General features: G+C 41.8%; 1 protein-coding gene across 1 annotated transcript; it reads right to left on the bottom strand.

Annotated features, from left to right (window-relative positions):
* Positions 1 to 2,316: 2,316 nt before the first annotated feature.
* ifngr1 (interferon gamma receptor 1) lies at positions 2,317 to 16,660 on the bottom strand. The gene is made up of 7 exons (XM_049571025.1): positions 16,346 to 16,660; positions 9,061 to 9,178; positions 8,140 to 8,321; positions 7,836 to 7,981; positions 7,199 to 7,379; positions 5,684 to 5,808; positions 2,317 to 5,588 (listed from the first exon to the last, which is right to left on the bottom strand). Exons 1-7 carry the CDS (start codon positions 16,407 to 16,409, stop codon positions 5,208 to 5,210), a joined length of 1,197 nt encoding a protein of 398 aa, XP_049426982.1. The 5' UTR covers positions 16,410 to 16,660; the 3' UTR covers positions 2,317 to 5,207.
* Between the last annotated feature and the right edge of the window lie 269 nt (positions 16,661 to 16,929).

Raw genomic sequence — 16,929 nt, 5'->3', positions numbered from 1 at the left:
TAACTACTAACAGCTACCTTTTAAATCTCCTGTGGTGGGTCACACGCATAACACGCCATCAAAATGTCACACCTGGGGTCCGTTTCACAAAGCAGGTTTAGTGAAAACTCAGAGTCTGTTAACCCTGAAATGAGGGAAACTCTGAGTTTTCTGTTTCAAAAAGGGAGGTAACTCAAACCAGAGAAAGAGGGGTAACTCTAGCCTGTTTCAGAGAGAGAGGTAACTTAAGCTCTCGGTCAGTTACCGTAGTAACAGACTCTATGAACCTCGAGTTTCTCTCTGTCTCCGCCCTCTTTCAGAGCCACACACTCCATTTGATTTCCTCATTCATTCAGTCAGCAGGCGAGTTTTGGCGTAGCCTAATTCTGCCATTTGTCATTTTAAAAAATCAGAGTCAGTATTACAAGTCCATCAGGCACAGTAGGTGGCGACTTTTTTCACTAACATGGCATGTCCTTTTGATAACGATCCCGTGGATGAAGACTGCGCAGAGAATTAAATATTCGTCGGGAGATGGTTATCAGACCGCGCATAGATGTTTTAGCATTTCCAGACAATTATCTTTTTGAGCGGTACCGTTTCAAGTCACAGTCCATCATCTACATACACAACCTAATCCGTCCTTACATTTGCAACATTACCAATCGTAATGCTCTCACATCCCAGCAGATATTGTGTGTTGCGCTGCGTTTCTTTGCAAATGGAAGTTTTTTGTACAATGTCGGAGACACTGAGCACTTGAGTAAGGCAACTGTGTGCAGGGCGGTCAGAAAAGTGTGCTCGTTTTACAGGCATCTGCCTTCTTTCTGTCGGCTGAGTAGAAGTCTGTGTTAGTTTAAATAGGCTTAATTATTTAACAGAACATGATACAGATGAGAAGACATTGATGTGTGTGAAAACAGCATTATGTTGGGGATACAACAACTGCACAGTCAAACAGCCACTTAATATTTACTTTACAATGTAAAACATGATCAAAATGAGGTACCCCCATGATATTATGCCGAGGTCTTACCTGTTTGAACAATGTTTTTATATTTCATCCTAAACTGCTGCCAAGTGCGCTTCTCCCCCGCGGGATTGCACCTAAATGAAATTAATTAATAGGCTACCATTCAAGCAGTTTTCCCCTGTAATATTATTGTGATTGCAAAGGACTATATTTAAACTTATGCATTCTCCCACGCCGTCTCCCTCTCTTTTGCAGCTGCAGCGGTGTTGCACTTCTTTTTGAAAACGTGTGCAAACTCTCCGTATGAGTGCATTAAGATTTCTAATTCTAGCGGGGTGACAAACGCAGCCCTCCTCTTCCCCGTTGCCATGGTGACTCGTCAAATCGGGGCTCCATTGATGCTGGCTTTTTATAGTTGTGGTGCACGCGCTTAACTCCAGGTGAAACTACTCCGAGTTGATTAAACTGATTCAAATCAGCTGTTCTGGAACCGGAAACTCAGAGTTTCCTATCTCAGAGTAGATCAACTCAGAGTTCAGGATTTGACTCAGAGTTTGTTGAACCTGTTTTGTGAAACGGACTCTGTCCTGCAGGCTGTGCTGCTTATACCGACATTGTTTTGGCGCTGTTACTACCTCCCATGCTGGCTGAATTGTGAGACCATTCAGTTCCCCCATTCCCATGATCGCACCTTAGATACAACACGATGAGGCGGCATCACTGCACAGTATTTCCCCCTTGAATCGGCTGTGTTAAAGTGGCTACAGTCTCCAGTTTTTCTGCTAAAATAATTTGGCCGCTGATGTAACTTCATATTTATTATAAGAGCAGTATCTTCACATCCAACTCTCTGCCAGAAAGCATACCTCCCAAAATAATAAACAACACTTAACGTTGAAGAGCTGTGGCTCCTTTTTTTAGATGGGGGAAAAAAGGAATTTGTTGGAAAATGTTTTTCTTTAAAAAAAGACATTGAAAAATAGTTTTGGTATTTGTGCAGAAGTTTGCCATATCAGGATTTGTATCTAAAACTGTCCATCGACACCCACCCCAACACTTCTGGAGTTAACAGAGGAGAATATTAATAATATTTATGTCTCTTTATTAAAACAGTATTTTTTGTGAGATTTCATGTTGATCTTATCAAACTGCGCTTAACCCCACAGGTTAGCTGATGATTATCTATCACACAGGTATTTATTTAAACTTCAGGCTGACGCCAGATCAGAGCAGGAAATCTTTGGCAAAACACCATGTTGTTTTTCCCTGTCATGCAAACGGGCATCAGTGGACAAAGGGAACTTTTCTGTCCAGTTAAAAAAACAAAAAACTTAATTGAATTCACATCTCATACATCTAACAGATTATTGTAAAATAGAATTTATTAACAAGGTTAAATTTGCCACAATAAAAAATAAAATAGAAAAAACCCTGAATTACTGTAAACAAACCAATCATCTTGAACAACAGAAAAACTCCCTCACATCGCCTACACAAAACCAGTTAAGCAGGTCCCAGGTTGCTCAATAACAGAATGGAAACACTGAGTGTTAACTGTAGCTCAAAGCCAAGCAATTAGGTGTGGCACATAACAACATGACTGAAAGATATTTATAATGCATGTCAATCTGCTGCTAGGAGTGGAAAGTCCAGACTGTATGAGGTGCTCAGTTTAACAACATTCAAAACGAAACACTCAAGCTTGCTCGGAACACCCAGGACGAGTCTTTCACCCAAACGCCAGAAAACATATTTTCTTATTTACCTGTAGTGGTACTTAAAGGTTAATATTTGAGGTTCAAATGCTCAAAAAGACTCAACATCTCTTTGCATAAATAGGTTTCCACATTTGCGGTGAACAATCCACAGATCTTTGCCATAAATATTTTTCATTAAAACTACTTTCTACCAAAGAAAAAGTCCCTGTGACAGTTGGTTCTGTGGATTATCATTTGTGGACCACTGATTCTAAAAACGGATTCAATTCACCCTTGTTTACTGTGACGATAGCAGGAATATTACACCAAATATACAACCAGACCTATCCACATGGTTAAAGGTTCTGTATGTAACTTGAAGAAAATCGTTGTTATTAATAACTCTGGTGGCCAGCGAGCCCCAGAGCGAGCATTTGGGCATCAGCCAAATCTGTTTATCTCATTTGGACCACTGACTCCATGATTTTAACTAGCTCTCTGTTAACAAATGACTTAATCAGCTGATGTAATGTACAGCTAGCTGGCTAACCTTGGGTTCTGGTTAGGTAATAGACCGCCCAGCTATATGTAACTTATCTTCAGTGCATGGATCTGTTGCTGGCTGCTTTGTGACGTTATCTAAGTAATTTGCTAACCAGCCCCGGGAATCTGGATGAATTGGATCATGTTAATCACTCTAGACAGTATTTTGCTACATTGCCAAGCTAGCAATTCGTCTGTGTTAGCACATTATTGCAATATACCCACATATTTCACGTTAGTGTTAACTTTGTGATTTTCCTGCATCGAGGGGAACTGAATTTGATGAATTTACTGTTTGTTAGACCACAAATGAAACAAGAATTAGCGAGCGCACCACATGGTCCCTCCAACTCAACCCCACTGCTCGGAGACAACTTCGCCAGGAGGAGAACTGACGGCAGCTCCGGAGACGGACCTTCAGTCACCTCCTGTAGCAGCTCAAATTCAGCCAGCGCAAGTGCAAGTAAAGGTCCGTCTCTGCCGGGCCACCGCTGCAAATTTATATCACGAAAACACAGCGTGTTTGACTCTGTGCTGTGGTGGATGCTGGTCATTTGTTGATATTAGTGGACTCCTTTTCTAACTTATGTCAGCTACTACTGCACAGTGTTTGCACTGTAGTGGAGCTCAAGAGTCAAGGCACTCGGCAGTGTGCATGACGTCACATCCTTTTGAATTTCCAACAATTTGAAAACTTTACATAGAAATCCATCCTAGCGAGCAATTCCGTTTGACCGATCAGGTCTAGTTATTATTATACATCTGGACGGTTGCAGCTGTTACAGTCCTGTTATGTTATCCCCACCACTTGCAGTCGCCATGTTTGTCAGCTCAGCTGCCTGTCCCACCAGACTGACCTTAGGTGGCATATGATGTGCACTACATACAAAAAATCCTCAGTTTATTGTCTCATTCATATGAGGACAATAGAAAGATGAGTGTCTGTATTTTTGACAGTATTAAAAATCATATTATCATATTTCTAAATACCCTGGTATACCATGACACCATCCAAACTTATACAGAACCTTTAAATACCACTTGATGCAAGTGAGACAATGCTTTTTTGTGTGCCATTTGGGTGAACTTTCCTTTAAAAACAAAACAAAACCATACATGCTGATGAAGATAAAAAATGGAGCTCCTTCCCTTCATGAAAAACAGCCACACATACAAGTTTCAACCGATACTTAAAGACAACCTTTAAATACCACTTGATGCAAGTGAGACAATGCTTTTTTGTGTGCCATTTGGGTGAACTTTCCTTTAAAAACAAAACAAAACCATACATGCTGGTGAAGATAAAAAAAATGGAGCTCCTTCCCTTCATGAATAACAGCCACACATACAACAAGTTTCAGCCGATATTTAAAGACAACAGAAAGCACTCGTTCAACTTGTTCTTCTTTTGAAGCGTGTTTTCTTTGAGATGAAAAATTTCCGGATGGTGTTTTGAAGCAACTGGTCTGCACTGCTGCATCTGATAAAATGCCGCAGGAGCAGAGATGGCTGAGGGTAAAAGATAGAGCTGTATACCTCTGCAGCCAGACAGAAAACAGCTGGCAAGTGACTGGAAGATCACCGGTTTGTTTAGCCGATTAAAACAGCAGCGTTAACTACAGTTTCTTCTCATAAAATAAAAGTTAAAGAGGTTATAAATGTAGCTGAGGTTTCATGTTCATGAAAGGCTTCTTCAAAATGCATGACAGGCAGGAGTATTTTTTTCATCTTCTTTGTTTTGTAGAAAAGCATTGGGCTTTTTCCGTTTTGATTCTTCCTCTGATTACCTCCAAATGCAGCAGCAAGGCAAACCGACAATATCCTCAAACATGTAGGTCAATGCGTTTTTATCACAGCAGTCAGAAGCAAGAAGGTATGAGCGTCTCTTGAGCACCACCTCCCTTAGGGCACTTGTTTAGTCTCTGTAGTGCACCCGAGGTATGAACATGTGAGGACGGTCCTGGATGAGTTAAAACCGTCATGAAACGACCTTCAATCCCAGATCAAGTCCTCCTTTACCTCTTGCTGTAAGCTGTGACCATGTCTCCATCACCCATGTCCACCTGCAGAGTGTGTGGGCAGTCGTAGGGTGACACCTCCTCCAACTCTTCCTCATCCTCCTCCTCCTCCAAACCAGTCGAATCAGTCTCTGATTTCACTGAGCTGTTTTCAGAGTCATCACCTCTCCCGTATCCCTCTGAACGTCCTCCCTCCATGTACAACCCATCATGCTGGAAACTGGAGCCGGCGCTGCTGTCCAAGTTCTCCATGAGATGGTTCTCCTCTTCAGAGCTGACTGACGGGTTCTTGCAGGGCTGGCTGACAATCACCTGACTGAAGTGTTCGTGGGACATATGAGCATACATGTCCCGTTCCCTGGGGTGTGGTTCTGAGATCTTTGTGACAAAAAGACAGACACAGAGAAAGGTTTTAAAAACAGCTGAAGCAACATAATTCACACGAATTGGTTTCTCATAATTTAACTCCTTACCAGAGGTTCGGGTAAACTGGGTATCTTCGTTGTCCAGGCGTTTGCCTGATAGATGATAATTATTATCACACTGATTACGATGGCGAGGATGAACAGCATTACAGTAAGCGCTACAGCATGGAGCTCTGCAATTAAACAAAAAACAAAGTTTTAGAGGTTAAAAAGTTTCATGCACGTATGTGAGATAAGTTTTGGTTTGCGGTAATCATGCCTCCCTAAGGGCCTGTGCACATGCTGCGTTTTTTGCACCCTCAAATCTCTTGTTTTCAATATAGATGAGCGGAAGGCATGCTCAAAAGTGAGAGCAGCACCATCACGACGCGCAAGTGTTCCTTAGCGCCTGTTTTTCAGGGCTAGATGGAAGCGCTCTGACATGAATGGAGGGTGCGTTTGTACTCACTCCTCAGTGTCTGGGGAGACAGAGCACCCAGAGTGCCAAATGGAGTGAATGTGTGATTAACTCAACAGTTTAATTAATGTAGAAACAGAACGCTCCGTTTCTTCAAACAACAGGGTCCTCACTTTAGTGTAGAGCGTCAGATTGGATTTACAAACACACCCAGAGTTCAACTTTTGGAAAGCAGCAGTGTTCACCACACGTCATGTGAAGAGGAACAACCAGTCCCAGCCGGCAGATATCTCTCTCCCTTTCCTCCATAAATATCAGTCTGTGAGAAATATGGAGAAGTTTGTTGTCTGTTGATATCAGTGCATCCCTACCCAGAGCTTTAAATGTGTCCAATGGACATTATTTAAAAAACGTCTGGAAGAAGATCAGCTCTCAAGATTTCTGCTAAGAAGGTTATGCTACAGTGCTGGTTATGGTCGCTTAGCAATCTTAGACGCAACCTGCCTATGCGCTCTTTAAAGCTGGCACAAAGTAAGCACAAGAGTAGCACACAGCGCCCCGAACCTTGCGTTTTCCAGGCGGTTACATGCATGTGTACAGGCCTTGATGCACTACTAGTATAAGAGATGGGGCACAAAATCCTCAGTGCTCATCTTCTGTGCAAAAAATACAACCCCCATTCCAAAAAAGCTGGGACGCTGTGTAAAACGAACAGAAGAACCTGGAATTTCTTATTTCCTTCTTATTTTACTGTGTTTGGGACGTTCCTGGGCACAGCCCTCAGGTGAGGTCGTGACTTTATAAAAAGGTAGTGACCAGGTTCCAAAGCGTAAGCAGCAGGCATCTAATCTTGAATGTAAGCCTATATGTATTAGATTGTGTGAGTGCACCTAAAATAGAGAGCAACAAGTGTGTAAATCTTCCCTAGAGGCCTGGGTTAAGCGCCCAATGTCCTCGAATCCTAGAAACGCCTCTGGCTGCCCCTCAAACTATTTATGTGAATGTAACGAACATACACTTGGTTTATTTTTATTTTATGTGACAGCTGTCCCATTCAATACTTGTACACCAGAAGCATCAAACAAAGATGTAGAAAAACATAACTGTCGTGTTCTTTCTGATTTTTCTGATGCAATATACTGTAAATCTGCCCAGTTCAGACTCACCAGTTGATTCACTGAGACAAATGCGGCCGCTCTCTCTGAACACCACCCCACCAACATTATTCCCGGCATTCAGCCATCCACTCAAGTTGACGCACTTCTCAACACCCTCAGGAAATGAGACATCATGTTTGCAGTGTTCCTGTGCCGCTGTGCACTCAGCAGGTCCCGACTTCAAGGCTCCCTAAAAGTCATAAAACATAGAAAATTAATATTATTTGCATATTATTACAGTAATGAATACAGCATTTGAACTGTTTTAGGTTGGAAGCAGAAATCTCACATCTATTTTAACAAATCCCTTGTTCTTATTAAATTAAAACTGTCTCGATCAAGCAGAAATCTCCAGGGCTGGAAAATATTGGTTATATTTGTTTGTCTGCTCTGGGCTACTGTAGAAGCATGGCGGTGCAACATGGTGATCTCCATGGATATGGACCTGCTCCCTGTGATGATAAAAACGGCTCATACTGAGGTACTGAAAACACAACCATTCTAATTTTCAGGTGATTATACACTAAAGAGAACATCATATTCCATTTCTGCCGATACATCCTCCTAAATCCTACACCTTGGAGATATAACATCATCCACATGCAGTGCATCCTGTGGTAAAGTCTATAAACTCTGTTGTACTTACATCTGAAAAGACATTGTATATAAAGGTGACAGCATTCGGTTTGCCAACCTCCTTCAGTTCTCTGTAGAAGTAAAGGGGATTCACAAAACTGACTGTGGCCCCAGAATCATTCTCATTCAGATCCGCAGGAGGGAAATCCAATGGACCTGTGAAGAGAAATTTAAGTTTTATCTCTGCAGGAGAAACTTGGAAAAGTAATTTCTCTTCATAACTCAAACATCTTTTTTTAACTCTTCTAACCCTGTGGTGGGTCACAGCGAACTAACAAACATAAACATAATGCATCACTTAACATATTACTTACATGTTTTATGAGCATACTTTAACTTGTTAAAGGTGAGCGTTTCAGATTGTACTGATTGGGACTGGTTGCCGCCCTCTATGGCTGTTACAGTGACGTAATGGAAGGCCAAGTAGCGCTCTTCAGATTGCCAGACGAAGTGGCTCAGATCGTACTGATGGTCCGTGGTTTCGGTCTCATAATCCCTTAAATATGAGCAAAAATGCAGCTGATTAATCTTCATTTTACTGATTCAGATCAGCAGCCAAAAAAACAGCATCCAGAAACAAAAAAAAAAACAGGCTAGTGTTACCAGTTTTAAACAATACAGAAGAAGATTGATCATTTTACTTTTAATAGGTTCATGTATTGATGAGCAGTTTTAATCAAAACATGTTCTTAAATCATATCAGATAAACCTCTGATGGAAAACACAGTATTTTCCACAAATTATTAATAATTTCTGACCACTTGTTTTCTAGATGAGACTGACTGAGCTTGGGTACTTTAGTCTTGCACCGTGTGCATAACATTTTGGCTGCCGACAAATAAAGGTGCAAGCATTTAATTACATGTATAACTCAAACTAATTAAAACACCGGTTTTTGTGACCAAAAAATCCTCCAGAAAGCCACAACTGTTTTAGCTTCTTCTGGACATGTTCTTGCGGGTGAATTTTCTCTGTTGCCGTCAGGGCATCATTACACTTTACCTGCTTGTAAAAGTAACCAGATTCAACATCTTTTATTCCCTCTGCGGTTCATCTTTTAAATTCTCCCATTCTTTAAATCTTTTTCATTGATAGTCAGTCAATTAACTTTTTTATTATGTATCCTTTATTCCACTAAAGTCCTTGCAATATTTGGATTTGTTTTTTTGTTTATTACTCATCTGCCAAATCTGCCAAAGTTATGTTTTTACAGGTTTACAGTCGTAGAGTCTCACCCAGCAGATCCTGTAATGTGTACCCGGAAGCTGGTTTGTGGTTGCCGTTCCTGGTACTTCCAGCTGACTGTGACGTTGAGATTGGTGCAGCTCAGGGTCACGTTTGTTGGAGGTAGAACTGCAAGTAAGAAAAGAGGAAAGATCAGCTGGATAATGCATCGTCACAAAGCTGGACACAGGGCTGTTCCTGTTCATGAAAAGTTAACTTTTTAGAGATTCACTATAACCTTCATGAGTTTCTGTTACTACAATTATTTTAGTCAGGTGTTCCTAATTAACTGGAAACTGAGTGTCTTTTGATTGCAATGACCTCATGGCCTTTTCCTTAAGGCACTTTTGCACAGACTAAATGAGAGCTGTCCACCATAGTACCAGTTAGCTGCTAGCTAACCGTAGCTAACTTGTTTGTCCATTGTCCATTGGATCTGAATGGGTCAAGCTAAACACCAACGTCTCCACTGAATGCACAGAAATGAGATTTGTGTCAATTTATTTACCTCCTGATGGGACAAACAAATGTAACCCTATTTCCCCCCAAATTTGCAGTGCAGCAGTCAGCGTTCAGAGTCACTTGTGGTGAAGAAACTCATGGGAAAGAAACAAAACTGTGATGAGTATGTCACTCATTTTCCAGTAAGTTGTATCAACATTCCCCGCGCTGACAGAGCTACACAAGATCATGTCTGTGCAGACACAACACTCGTACACTGTTACAACACCTGTCCTGCACTGCTACAGATCAACTATGAAAGAACACTTTTTTTAACCATCATATTAGCCAGGGGAGGGTGTGTGAAACTGTAGCCTGCCAAAAACAAAAAATCCAGTAACACAGCTTTAATACTTCAGCCTTTTGTCCGACAACATGCCAGCACTATGGTGACAGGTGGCTGACACCTATAAGGAAGTAGAAGTACAATAATAGAGTACCATCCTGGTTGCTCTTCAGCATTCCACCTGAGCTCTCGTGGTTTGTCGACTACTGCTGCTCCTGTTTTGAATCCTTTAAGCCAAAGGGCTCTATCTTCAGGTTTGGTTATGTATTTAAAATACAAAACATGAGTAAGTGTATTCCTTTACAGTTTCATTTCAAATTGGTGATTTAAAAATAGATTACAAGAAAGGATTACTTAATTCATTTGTTTTATTTGCTCTCACACTGAGGCCTACGTGAGTACAATGCGATCAAGCGTCAGTTTGACTGCATTGTTTTCTGCTGGCACTTTTAAACTGGCCGCAGGAGACACAGCCCTATTTCTATTTGTTCCTATCACTCGCTTTGACATCTCCACAATGGACAAGGAACAGCTGATATGTGAAGTTGAAATGAGGCGTTGTCTTCAGATCACCTCCTCATTTCACAAAATCTTAATTAGCAGGGAGGGGAAGCAGGGAGCTAAACGTTTCTGTAAAGACCATCGCTAATAACAACCTACTGTCTGTTGGCTACATTGCACTTCAATCCCATATACACACCAATCACCCAAAGCATTAAAACTTGTGGCAGGTGAAGTGAATAATATTGATCATCTTGTTACAATACAATGTTCTGCAGGGAAACCTTTGGTCCTGGCGTTCATGTGGATACCACTTGACACATAGCACCCACCCAAACACTGCTGTGGACCTGGTACACCCCTCTCATGGTCACGGCACTTCTTGATGAGCAGAACAATGCGCAATGCCACACTGCGCAAACTGTTCGGGAATGTCCCGAAGAAAGTGAACTGTGGGGCCATTTTGGATCGGATTCTGCTCTGACATGTCAAGGCATGGACACTGGACTTTAAGGGACGTCCTGTGGAGTCTGATACCGGGCACTGGCAGTGGATCCTTTGAGACCTGTTGGTTGTGAGGTGGGGTACTGGCATGTCCCACAGATGCTCGATCAGATTGGGATCTGGGGACTTTGGAGGCCAGGTTGATGCTTTGCACTCTCTGTCACACTCCTCGTGCCCTTTCTGAGTAGTTTCTGTGGTGAGGCAGGGTGCATGTTCTGCACTGCCATCAAGAAGTGTTACTGCTGTCAGGGGCGAACTTGGTCCACAAGTGTTTGGATGACTGAAGTGCTTCAAGTTGCATCCACATGAATGCCAGGACCAAAGATTTCCCAGCAGAGCATGGCATTGTAACGAGATATGAAACCGAAATAATATGAAACCTGTGTGTTCTGTTTAAACATTTCAAATGTAGAAAGTAGGGTTGTCAAAGGAAACACGTTAATAACAAGTTAATGCAAATTCCTTTTAACGCTACACATTTTTTGACGCACAATTAATGCACATACGTTGTGTAATTATGGCCCTCGGCTCACCCCGCAGTTTGGGAAGTGATGCAGCAGTAACGTTATGGATGGCGAGCAGAAACAAACCTCTGTGAGCAGAAATGGATTAAGAAAGGCGTCTTTTGAGTTCAGCTTCAAAGCTCTGCCACATGATTCTCTCAACAAGACCAGTCATTTGCATCTACTGTTGATGTGTGAATTGAGTAACCACCAGAGTACGTCAAGGTGCATAAAGAAGAGGGGATGTTTAGTTACATTTACAAGTGTTAAGTTGGACACTACATTGTGTTAGTGTTAAGTAATGTTACACTGAGATCAATAAGTCTGTCTGTTGTTGCTTGTCAGGCTTGAGCTTGCCATGATATGCTTTCAGCAGTACCTCCCTTCCATCGATCAGCTGCTCCATCAGTTGGCTGTTTGAGATCAGCTAATGTAGCTGGGATGTGAGCTGAGCTTGACATCACGTCCTGCCTGAACTAACGCTAGGCTCAGTTTTTGAGGCAGCTGAAAGACACTGCACCATTGACCAACCCGAGAAAAAGGGTCTAAAGTCAGAATGGTGCAGCATCTTCCTGTGACGGGACTCCTCACATGAGGGCCCTGTATACTCAGTCCCCTTTTTCTCCCCAGTTGTACGCACCTCGCCAAGACATAGGTGACATGAGGTGACGCAATAGTTGGCTTTTGTGGCCGCTACTTCTTTGATGTCAGTTTGGGGTGTCTGGGCTTTTTGGGTTTCTTGGATGTTCATTACAAATTTCAACCTGATCCAGTGAAAAAATATAAGCAGCCGGTAATGCTCTGATTACAATCACAAAGAATCGCAGAAGTGATGAACTTTAGCTTTGATGCCAAACTTCAAAAGTTCACAACTAGGATTTTGCAATTTCCCATGAAATTTAGCAGAAGTTTTCACATAAATGTTTTAAAGAAAAGTGATGACATAAACTGAGAGGTCAGAAGTGAGTCAGTTTGGAATTGCTCAAAAAAAAAAAGTGTAAAATGTCCACGTACTTTTGGCCATATATTGTGCTGGTGCGTCCACTGTATACTTAATTTCTATAAATAAATTCCAAAGGCATGTGATTAAAGGTGAGCAATCAGTTTTCTATGAAATACAGGTATATGCCCGCTGTGAGCAGGTATCAGTCATTTGTTATCTGAAATTTATACATCACTGATTAATTTGATCAGATATAAAGCAGGCAAATCAGGACATCACCCTGTTTTTTTTCAATGCAGCCTGCGAACACACTGACATTAAAGTTAAAGTTCAAAAAATCCATTATGTCATGATATCATTTGGAAAGTTTAAGGAATGTATCATGGCAGTGTGAAAGGGAAGTGGTCAGTTGTGTCACTGGGATAAATAGCAAAGCACTCAACGGGAAAATGTAAACCTCTGAAGACAAGCAGGAACAGAAACTGTTGCCAAATTTACACTTTCTCATCATGAAACCACATTTACACAGAAGTCTGACCACCAGGAAACCACAAAAAAGACAGGAAACTCCAGGGAGACTCATTTTAAAATGAATGAAGAAGGAAATAACTGCTCGACTCTTCACTCACGATGTTAAATGAAAAAATACCCTATGACGATAATGAAGCACCAGCTCTCAGGATACAGAAAGTCTGTCTGGCTACTTATTAAGCTGATCATAAAACAGCCATGAACATTCGAAGCAGCCTGGACCTTGAGCACATTTATAACAGTGCAGAAACATTTTATATTCTCCACAGTATCACTTAAATCTCACTACAAGTCGCCACAAAAACACGATTTTCTACAAAACACACAACACCCAAAACTTTAGTTCCAACAATTCCTTTCATTTTTGGGCCATCTACCAATTATCAGATGAATCAATCAAGAAATGTAGTTCATAACATCTATAAATCATTAACAACGATGATAAATGTCCTTCACAAGTTCCTAAGAGTCCAAAGTGCTGTGTTTAAGGAGAGCGGCTTCTTTTAGAGCCAGCGTGGGCAAATGGACCTGAGAGCAGTGAGAGCAACAACAACCTTGCAAATAAATACATTACTCACAATTTCAGCATCACTGATGGACTGTAGGTTCCTATGGGGGCGTGTATGTATAGTTGCAGCCGCAGAAATAGAATAACTGGTATTCTGTTTTTGTGGTTGAGCTGCAACAAGTTGGCTAAAATGCATTTATGACATATTTCTTCATCTGACAGTCTGTACCGATGATACATTGATATTTAATATAGAGTGACGCAACTCGAAGCATCAATGAAAGGTGATTTTTAGCCAATTTCAAGCCAAAACTCAGAACATAATCTGGACCCGACCAGAGGCCTGTACTATGAAGCAGGATTTAGAGTTAGGGAGATAACTTCAGGGTTAACACTGGCTTTTCAGTACTATGAAGCTGGTTTCTTTTTTATCGGGATAAATCACGCAGGTAAACTTCAGGGTATTGTATCACCTGCCTGTCAACACCCCGACCTCTGACCAATCAGATCATTGAACAAAAAGGTATCCATGAACTCAAGTCCAGAGTCCCAGGGAAAAAAAAGTCAGTCAATATATTGTTATAGGTCAGCAGAATCATTTCATTGTTCCAGGGCTCTACATCCACTGGTTTTAAAACAGAGTTTCTAACAAACACAGAAATTGTTTACACACTAAACATGTGATTTTAAGTCATGTTAAGTTTATTTTAGTCAGCCGTGACAGTACAGTGTTGATATTTTACACTCTGATTCATCACCGCAGCTCAAAATAACATCAGACACCTGTGTGATGAGAACGAGGATAAAACAGATCATATTTTGTCAGTAAAATAATCCACACACTGTTAATCGTCTGCCGTCATTTTAAATGCAACATTTGGGTCAGACCTCATCAGTAGGTCGGTAACAGAAACGGGCTGGTGTTACTTCAAAGTGTTCTGACATATTCATCGTCAGCCAACTAAATACCAAAAAATACTCTACACTTACGTCACACAGGCCCATAGCCCTGTGATCCCTGTAACTTTTGGATGGTATTTAAGATTACAGAGTGAATGGATCTGCTTTTACGTCTGGAACCTCCCGTCTACAATGAGCTTGTGTCCTCTTTGAGGACCTGGCACAGACTCTGGAGTTACTTCTTATCCTGAGGGGAACCTGAACCTGTTTGATTTGGAGCTGGGAATCTCTTGCGACCACATGCCTTTGCTGAAGGTTGACCCTAGCAAGACTCGAGCCCAAGCCCGAGCACAAGATTTCAGAGTATCGTTTATATTACATGCCACTGGCATTTTACTGTCTCGCAGTCGCAGACACTTTCAGTTTCTTTAATCTCAAATCATATGAGGCAGCCTTCATTCATGGCTCTGATGATGTCACTCGTAATTAACACCCGTGGCTGGATAGGAAAACCCAGAGTTGACTGAACTGGTTAATAACCTGCTTTGTAGCACCTGTTATCCAAACTACCAATGTTAGGGTTAGTCGAGCCAGATAACTTAAAGATTTCCTGGCTCCCTGTGATCCTGTGGACACCGCCATTGTTGTTGTTGCTTGCCGGCCGGCTTGTGAGTGTTGCCAGATCTTGGGAGAGAAACAAGCAACCAGGGCTATGGAAAGAGCGACTATCAGAGGAAGATGACGTTTAGAGAGCAAGCCCAAATAAGCAACTCCACTTTAGAAACAAGCCCAAAGTCGCAGCTAATAAGCAGACCAGGCAACCCTGCAGCTTGTCCTCCTCACATTTCTTCCATCCTCCTGTGTGCTGACGTGGGAAGTATCCCGCCTCTCATTGGCTGATGCTCTTTGTCAGTCGTGTCACACTTCTCCAGTTTTCAAGCATGCGAGATATCCAGTCCCAGTCACAGACGAGGGGGCGACTTGCTCGTAGGCTTGTTCGCACATGAGGACTCGTCGTGGCAGACTATCTGCCGACTCACCTCCGACCCAAGGTGGCTCTCACGATCCTCTGCGGCGCCAAAATCACGGTGAAAATCGTGTAATGTGAGCTAGGCTTAAGGTGAAAAGGCTTCGTACTGCAGGCCTCAGGTTAGGTCTGCAGCATGAGTTACCATGGTGATGTAGGCAGGTTAAAAGAGAGCCACTTCTGTAGGACGGAAAACTCTGGCTTTAGGCTCAACATACCTCGCTAAGACACTAACCTTGCTTTGCAGTCCACCCCTGATACAAATTATGATCAACCAATAAATAATGTTGTATTATTACATTATCTTTATGGGCTTTTTTTGGACAGTATTAAGTGTGAAAGGGGGAGAGACAGAGGGGGGAGGACATGCAGCAAAGGGCCACAGGCTGGACTCGAACCCGCGGCCCACATCCACTTTACCAACTAAGCTACAAAGCACTTCAAATTATGATGCATTATTATATGTTATGATAAAACTTTATTGATCCCTGAGGGGGAAATCCACAAGCTACTCAGCAGCTTATTAAATCATTAAAACAAGCTCCACCTCCACCGGCTGCAATGTTGCAGCGACAAACACATTAATGCATCAACTCTGAATGATAACTGTGTGTGTGTGTGTGTGTGTGTGTGTACTTGCAGGACTTTTACTTGTACTTTTACTTTACTTGTATACGATCATTCTGTCACCACTGATAACACACCTTCTGTCTAAATAAAGGACTCAGTTAAAATAAAAAGCAACCACTGAGCACAAATAACAATTTAACTATTCTTAACTAATGATGTACACACATTTGTGTATTAAATTTGAAGTTTACTCCCTTTTTTGTATTATTTTAGTGAACAGAAAACATCAACAGTGACAATCACAGGAGGTCAAAGTAATGTAATGTAACAGTGTGACAGTGAAAGGGACTTTTTACTTCATATTCGTCATTTAATTCAAGTCTGATATATTTTTAACAGTGTTCTAGTTAAACAGAAGCATGTATAGACACTACACATACACAAAACAACTGTAATAATTTAATTTTAGGGTCATACTGTAGCAGCTACAAAAGCTAATATGTAGTCAGTGTATCTACTCACCATCCCCAGCAGAACCTCTACTGATGAGAAAGAGCAGGAGCGTGAACGCACCACCAACCAGCATCTTTCCAGGCCTTCAAACTGTCCGACCAACAACCGCAAAACTCCGGCGTCCCTCTCAGCACCGACAGGCTGGGATCAGACCAGTAAAAACCTTCATCAGAAGCACATTCAAATCACTTCAAGTTACGGCATGAAGCGTTTCTCGTCAGTGTGAAGTTCCTGATTTTCTTCCACAGAAATCCGCCTGACTCACATCCTTAACTCATCGCGCCCCGGCGTCAGTGAGTGAGTGTGTGTTTGTGCGAGTAAGCGAGTAAGAGCAAAGGTGAGTCACCTGCCCGATCGGGAAAAACACCTTGATGACGTCAACGGATACTGTGAAGAATACAGGTCTTTTTCTTGCTTTTCAAAATAAATGTTTCAGGGAGGAGAAACGAACAGAGAGGAGGAAGAGATGAAAAGATGGGTACTTAAATAAGTGGGTGAATAAATGAGCAAGACAAAACAATATGTTGAGGAGTGTAAAAATACAAATAAATGCACAGGTCAGTGTGCACAAATAGAAAGGAAGAGACAAATAA

This window comes from Epinephelus fuscoguttatus, linkage group LG3 (genome assembly GCF_011397635.1).
Source record: "Epinephelus fuscoguttatus linkage group LG3, E.fuscoguttatus.final_Chr_v1".
NCBI classification, from domain to species: Eukaryota; Metazoa; Chordata; class Actinopteri; order Perciformes; family Serranidae; genus Epinephelus; species Epinephelus fuscoguttatus.
Note: the sequence above shows the minus strand (reverse complement) of the source record. Positions and strands in the feature narration are given on the sequence as shown.